Genomic DNA, 7,700 nt, shown 5'->3' with positions numbered 1-7,700 from the left:
AGCCGCGGAAGCCAGAGAGTGCGCCACAGACACCACAGGGACCGGAATAATCGGTGGAAACACAGGGGGAACAACAGGCATTTGCAGTGGCAAAAAAGGAGCTGCGGATTGCATGGAAGACGACGCCTTGTTATTTTCCAATAACTGGAGACGAGCATCTACGGTTTGTAGTGTGTTTGTCATAGCCCGCAGAGCTGCCAAGACGGGCTCATTGTCGGATTGAGCGGAAGAAGCCGCTGGTTTGCGTTTTGGTTTCTGAATGTGTTTTGCTTTTGATTTGCGTTTGCCCGAGACAGGTGCCTGAATGGCCTGCTGAGGAAGCAGAATGGGAGAGCCGGGAGGCTCGGAAGCGAGGTCGTCGGGAGACTCGAACAGCTGAGCGGCTAACTCCTGTAGCTGGCTAATCCCCAGGCCTGGGGCTGCTGCTATTCCGTGTACACGGAGGAGATCCACAATTTCGTCAGCCGACGAACATTGCTGAGCCGCAATCCTTAGGCTGTGACGAGATCCCAAGCCCATAACGTCAATGTTAACATCGGGGTCAAACATTTCATCAGAACTCATGGTGAGTAAATCCAATGAAAAAATGGCACAAACACAGAAAAAATATCTGAATTGATCAGACGCCATACAACCTGATTTTTGTCGAAGAAGAGGCACTGAATGATCAAAAATGTTCTGCAGAGAGAACCACCAACACCAGTAATTTGTCGTAAATGTCGCTAGCATGTGTGTCAGCCAGCAGGATGAGAGAGACTGAATGAGACACAGAAAAGCATATTTATGCACACATCAACCATGTGATAGGCTGCCTAAAGGGGAGTGCCACAATGTGATAGGCTAAAAGTGCAGGTGAGCAAAGGTGTATAAGGTGATGTGTTGCTATGCTATTGGTTTATGGGAAAGTAGGAGGCAACCACTGATTATTCAATTATCACCAGGAAGCTGACAGGTTACCAGGTGAGCAAGCAGGAGAAGTGCAGTGACTGTGGAACCGGTGAGGATCAAGATCGTCCTGTCTGAACCTTCGTTTATAAACTCCACTTCTGCTTATCTCATCTTCCTCTCCGCTTCTCTGAACTGGGGATAAGGTATGTTGTTTAATGCCGCCTGTGCGTCCCCCGTCTGTCGCGGTTGAGTGGAGATAGCCTTTTTTATGATTAAATCTGCCAAATTTTTTATTCGAACAGATAATCACGATGGTCCGATGTAGAAGTGTCAGAGGTCGATGGGGGTCGGCCCATCGACGATGGTCGATGCCATCGTCCATGGTGGTGCCAACCCTAGTACACAAAGGACTAAGAGATGATTTACTATCTAAGGAAACCAGAAAATTTCACATTTGATAAGCTGGAATCAGAGAATTAGGACATTTTCCTTACAGAAATGGCTCAAAATGAGATGATGATCAAACAGATGATCAAAATAGGCAATTAATGTAATATTTGGCAATGCATTGATGGATTTACTAATTGTTGCAGCTCTTCATCAGTTTTTATAAAATGTATTTTTATGTATTTTCAAAATACAAAATACGTATTTGTATCTCAAATACATTTTTCAGACGAGTATTTTTGTATTTGTATTGTGATACATTTTTTGAGCAAGTATTTGTAATTTGTATCAAAATACTTTATGATGTATTTTCGCCCATCTCTGCCGACACCAGCGTCTTTCTGAAAAGTTAAAATATTTTCAGCTGGGAGTTGGCGCACAAAAACGCCGGAGCGCTCTGAAAATAGACGCTGGGTGCAGCGCACTTTCTCTAGACGTCCGTGTGCGTCCGCATACGCCCTCTCCTCATTGGAAACAACTGAAAAAAGATGCTGGAGCTGATGAAAATAAGCTAGATGGACACACGGCCTTAAGTGACACACAAATTGAGACTTGACTCGAGATTTTGGACTTTACAATCTTTATTTTTTTTATTTTGTGGTGTGTGTGTGCATTAAGGAAATGACAAACTAATCAATGCTGGTGCTGTATGCTAATACATGTGCTTTGAATTCATTATTAGCTATGCAGTGTTCTAAACAGACCGCAGTATCCAGCAGATGATACAGTAGAACACTCATTCATAAGAGACTGTGTGTGTGTTATGTAATGTATGTAATGTGTGTGCGTGTGTTATGTAATGTATGTAATGTGTGTGCGTGTGTGTGTGTGTGTGTGTGTGTGTGTGTGTGTGTGTGTGTGTGTGTGTGTGTGTGTGTGCGTGTGCGTGTGCGTGTGTCAGACATGCAGCCCCTCCAGCTCCGCCTCCAGGCGGTCTTGGCTCCAGTAAAGTAAAGTAAAGTAAAGTCCCACTGATTGTCACACAATGTGTGAAATTTGTTCTCCGCATTTGACCCATCCCCTGGGGGAGCGGTGAGCGGCAGCGTGCGCCGCGCTCGGGAATCACATGGTGATTTAACCCCCCAATTCCAACCCTTTGATGCTGAGTGCCAAGCAGGGAGGCAATGGGTCCCATTTTTATAGTCTTTGGTATGACTCGTGGTTCCAGCCGAGGAACCAGCCGGTGAAGGTCGGGGGCTCGAAGCCCTGCTGCACCCTCACTGTGGGAGTGGAGGAGGGCCGGCCGGACGGGTCGCTGTCCAGGTACCTGACCACTGAGAGAGAGACACAGACAGAGAGAGAGAGAGGAGAGAGAGGCACAGAGAGATAGAAGAGAGACAGAGACATACTCAGTACACTTCCATCTTCTGAGGTGAATCTTCTGTTTTGGTCTGCAGAGCTTTTTTTTTTCTAGGATCTAGCAGTATTTGGTGATATATTTGTTTGGTTTCTGTACCATCTTTTCTGGTTTGTTAGCAACAGTATAGCTGGCTAATGAGTCCACATCAAACGTAACGCTATTCAGGTGTGAAACGATTACATTTGACATGATACACATTAATGCATGACTCAAGATCAAGTAGTGACGCACGCCGCCGGTTCGTCGTTCTGTAATGGTTGTTGATCATTATTGACTCTGTTTGATAATGATCTATAGCTGACACTCATAGCTGACATCTCAGACACTCATTTTGAGTGTCTGAGATGAGTCTCTTCCTCTCCTGAGAGCTGTTTGGATGTCGAAAGCCATTCCACCTGGAGAGGAAGAGATAACATTGTGTTTTGTCTCTCCGGTACATAGAAGGTTGTGTTTTGGCTTATTGTAAAGATCAGGGACATATTGTGTCTTTCTTGAGAAACATCTGATGGAATTGTACCAGCCACCAGCCAGCGGAGGGGGGCTGTAGTTGGGTATAATTTGACCCGCAATGCTGCTAATCTTGGCACAATGACTTCGATATTGTGACCCACTGTGCACGGTGGAACTTCAATCATTGCACTCTCACAATTCTCAACGTTCATATTCAGCCCAACACAGATGTGTCGGCCATGACAATATCCTGTCAAAACCTGTCTCACCTGAAGCCATGCCCTCTTTCTTCTCCTCCTCATGGGCCTCCGCTCCGATCCACACAAACACCTGCAGGAGGAGAGAGGTGGTGAGACAGGAGGAGAGAAGGGGGCGGGGTCTGTATCCGTGGCGACGGCAGGAGACTCACCTGGTCCCAGGTGTCGAGGATCATGACATCATCAGGAGCGAGGTCATCCTGGGTCAACTCACCTGGAACCTCCTCGATCTGCGCACACACACACGCACACACATATACATATTGTAACGTATCCGGTATCTCATGAGGCAGAGGCTTCTTGATGGTACAAGGGTCTTTATTCACAGTTAGTTATATTACAACTCTCAGCGGTTGTCACGCTCAAAGCTAGCAGCTTTCCCTTCGAGTAGTGTGTGAAGACTGACGCGCATGCTCAGTTCACCCCGGAAGTATCCCCACAGCATAGTGTTCCCCAATACAACACTCCCACACATCAGTTCCTATCCGCAGTCGAGACACTACCAATGCTCACCCCTGTATGTGTACTGCTGATTCGCTACATACTCCCCGCCCAACAATAAGGTCAACGCCCACGTTGATAACACATCACACACCCCCTTGTACCAAAACATTTTTTTTCTTTAACAGCTTCTTTGTTTTTTTTTCAATCACAGCATGTTGCACTCTCAGACTTCCCCACATCTCCTCCCCCACAATATCTCATGTCATGCACCTCTTTTACTTTCTGTTACAACCATACAACATCTCCAACCACCATCTCCTCTCTTTTTTTTTTTTTTTTTTTTTTTTTTTTTAGTACAACTCAAAGTTGTTGAATCGTCCTGGAGCCCTTGGCTCTCTCCGTGGCCGTGTTAGTCTCTGTGAATCTGTCTGCGGGGCTGATCCCACCTGCAGTGTCTCTGGGCTTTCACGTCCCTGGGTGGGGCCCGCCCGGTCATAGCCGGACGCCCCTCTCTGTGGGAACAGAGTCCTTCTTTCAGCCGGTCTAGGTGAAACCGCCGGGCGGCCGAGATCTGGGGGAAAGGTGCACCCCCCCCGGTATGGGGCCAACCTGTCTCTGTGGAGTACCTTCCTGCCACCAAGTGGCATCTGCACTCGGTACACCACTTCCCCCATTCTCTCCATGACCCTGCATGGGCCTGTCCAGTGACAGTCCAGTTTAGGGCTACGCCCTTTTTTTCTCTGGGGTGTGTACACCCAGACCAACTCCCCCCCCTGGAAATGGTTTCCTTTTGCCCTCACATCATAATTCCTTTTTTGTTTCATGCCTGCTTTCTCTAGCTGGTCCCGAGCGAAGTGGTGAGCGGACTCTAAGCGATCTTGTAGCCTCCTGGCGTACTCTCGCCCTGGGGGAGCGTCCAGTGCATCTGGTGGCTTGCCGAACGCTATTTCTGCTGGTGTCCGCAGTTCTCGACCTAACATGAGCAGAGCTGGGGTGCAGGAGGTGGACTTGTGTGTGGCGGATCTGTAGGCCATGAGGATGAGCGGCAGGTCCGTGTCCCAGTCCCTCTGGTGCTCCTCCGTGAGGATGGCCAACTGCTTTTTCAGCGTTCTATTGAATCTTTCTACAAGGCCATCGCTCTGGGGGTGTAATGCTGTGGTCCGTGTCTTTTTAATGTTCAGTTTCTCGCACATGGTGGCGAACACTCGTGACTCAAAGTTTCTCCCTTGGTCACTGTGTAGGGTCTCTGGTGCTCCGAACCTACTGAACATGCCGGTTACTAGTGCGTCGACCACCGCCCCCGCCTCCTGGTCGGGTAGTGCGTACGCCTCTGGCCATTTTGTGAAATAGTCCATGGCGACCAGGACGTACTTGTTTCCACTGTCTGAGCAGGGGAAAGGTCCCATCACGTCTACCCCTACCCTCTCCATGGGGGCTCCTGCTGCTAGCTGTTGGAGCGGGGCGCGAGACTGATCTAACGGGCCTTTGTACGCTGCGCAGAGGTCGCAGCGTCGACAGAAGTCCTGTACGTCTCTCCCCATCCTCCCCCAATAAAAGCCTTGTCTGATACGGCGGAGCGTTTTGTTTACCCCAAAGTGCCCAGCCCCTACAGTTCCATGGCAGCTCCTGCACACCTCCTCCCTCAACGTTGTCGGCACTACTTTCCGCCACTTATGCTCTCCTGTCGCTGGCTCCTTCCAGGACTTCATCAGCACTCCGTTACTCAATCTCAGGGTGTCGAACCCCGCCCACAGCCCTTTGGTTGTGTCGGTGGCCCCCGCCACCTCTTCCCAGGGCGGCTTCTGGCCCTCTTCTACCCATTGCAGTACTGGTGACAGCTCCCTGTCGTTTTCTTGGTGGCCCCTCCAATCCGCTGCCTCTGCTACCCGCAGCGTCCTGCACACTGTCCCCGTGTGGTTAGGGCAGATCCTAGCTTCCTCTTGGAGCTCTCTCTCTCTTCCTTCTCTCTTTTCGCAGTACGTACACCCTCTCTCTGCACAGGGTCGTCGTGACAGGGCGTCTGCGTTGACGTGGCGCGCCCCTGCCCTGTGTTCGATCGTGAAGTTGTAGTCTGCCATTTTCTCTAACCAGCGGCACACTTGTCCCTCCGGCTCTCGAAAGGACCATAGCCACTGCAGCGCCGAGTGGTCGGTCCGTATGGTGAACCGCGGCTGTCCCAGGAGGTAATATCTAAAGTGTCTTAGTGCTTCTACTACGGCGAGGAGCTCCCGGCGGGTGACGCAGTAGTTACGTTCTGCTTTATCGAAAGTCTTGCTATAGTACGCCACCACCCGCTCCCCGTCCGGCCCCGCCTGGGACAGCACGGCCCCCATACCCCCATTGCTGGCATCAGTGTCTAGTAGGAACGGCAGGGCGGGGTCTGGTGCTCTAAGCACTGGAGACTCGGTCAGCGCTTTCTTGAGGGCTTTGAATGCTAGGTGGCATTCTGTCGTCCAGTGGAAGTCTGCGTTCTTCTCTTTTAACCTGAACAGTGGTTCCGCTATTTTAGAAAACCCGTTCACGAATTTCCTGTAGTATGCGGCTAGCCCTACGAAGCTCTCGAGTTCGCCTTTGTTTCTGGGGGTGGGCCACTCCATGACCGCCTGAGTCTTCTCTTCTAGGGTGCGAATGCCCCCCGCGCCGATGCCATGTCCTAAGAACTCCACCCTCCTCTTCAGGAAGTGGCACTTGTCTGGGTGTAACTTTAGACCCGCCTCTGCTATCTTCTGCAGGACTTTTCGTAACGCCCCCACTGCTGCCTGGAACGTGCCCCCGTGTGTCAAGATGTCATCTAAATACACGACGCATTCGGATCGGGGAATGTCTCCCAGCAACTTCTCCATTAACCTCTCGAACGTTGCTGGTGCGTTGCACAGCCCGAAACTGAGTACTCGAAACTGCCACAGCCCCTTCTCTGTGCGGAAGGCGGTCTTTTGCTTGGCATCGTCGCGGAGGGGCACCTGCCAGTACCCGCTCCGGAGGTCTAGGGATGAGAACCAGGATGACTCTCCCGCGGCGTCTAACAGTTCCTCTATGATGGGCATCGGGTATGCGTCTTTTTTCGTCACTTTGTTCAGCCCCCTATAGTCTACACAAAATCGCATTTTGGGGCTATTTTTCTTTTTCACCAGCACTACCCCTGACGCCCACGGGCTGTCTGATGGCTCAATGATCCCCGCCCGCAGCATGTTCTCTACAGCTTCGTTCGCTATCTCTCTCCTCGCCGCTGGGACCCGACGGGGATATGACCTGACGGGTCGCGCCCCCTCCGTGTCTATTTCGTGTTCCACCAGGTGGGTACAGCCTAGCTCATCATCTGACATGGCGAAAATGTCTTTATATTCCTCTAGTACCCTCCACAGTTCATCGCTCTGCTGGGTCTCTAACCCTTCGCTCTGGCGTTTGTGCAATCCCCTGAGCATCTCTAACCTCTCTCTCTCCCCCTCTGCCTGTTGCGCTGGCTGAGGGCAAGTGTTTGGAGGTGGGCTAGGGGTGGGGCTTTGTGGAGGGGCTTGGTCTGCTGGGTGGGGCTCATGCACTACGGTGACGCGATATACAGTGATGTTATTTACATTAGCTCTCTCCTCTGGAACGGTGGGAGGGTGGCCCATCTGGACTACTGGCCCCCCTGCAAATGTCAATGTGCTTTTTCCTAGGTCTACTGTGCATTTGTTTAGCGTCAAGTAGTCTTCCCCCAGGATGCAGGGTCCCGTCATTTCTACCACCCACACCGGAAAGTCCACTGTCTGTTCCCCCACTGTTATCATTACGTGTCCCCTCCCCCTCATTGGCATCAACTCACCGGATACTGTTCTTAGTAGTTGTGCTGCTGGCTGCTCCAGGCGCGTCCCCTC

The 7,700-nt window shown here is 50.9% G+C and overlaps 1 protein-coding gene across 1 annotated transcript in view; it reads right to left on the bottom strand.

Moving 5' to 3' along the window:
- Positions 1-1,947: 1,947 nt before the first annotated feature.
- The window catches only part of LOC310782183 (gelsolin-like), a gene marked incomplete at its 5' end in the record, with an annotated part of 32,007 nt that continues 26,254 nt past the window's right edge, over positions 1,948-7,700 (bottom strand). Inside the window, 3 exons of the mRNA XM_083642869.1 lie at positions 1,948-2,609; positions 3,415-3,475; positions 3,555-3,632. Of these exons, the coding sequence (XP_083498995.1) occupies positions 2,473-2,609; positions 3,415-3,475; positions 3,555-3,632 (276 nt within the window). The 3' untranslated portion in view covers positions 1,948-2,472. The remainder of the gene's footprint in view (positions 2,610-3,414; positions 3,476-3,554; positions 3,633-7,700) is intronic.

This window comes from Poromitra crassiceps, assembly GCF_964638095.1.
Source record: "Poromitra crassiceps genome assembly, chromosome: 9".
Lineage (NCBI taxonomy): Eukaryota > Metazoa > Chordata > Actinopteri > Beryciformes > Melamphaidae > Poromitra > Poromitra crassiceps.
This window is presented reverse-complemented; position numbering and strand designations above follow the sequence as displayed.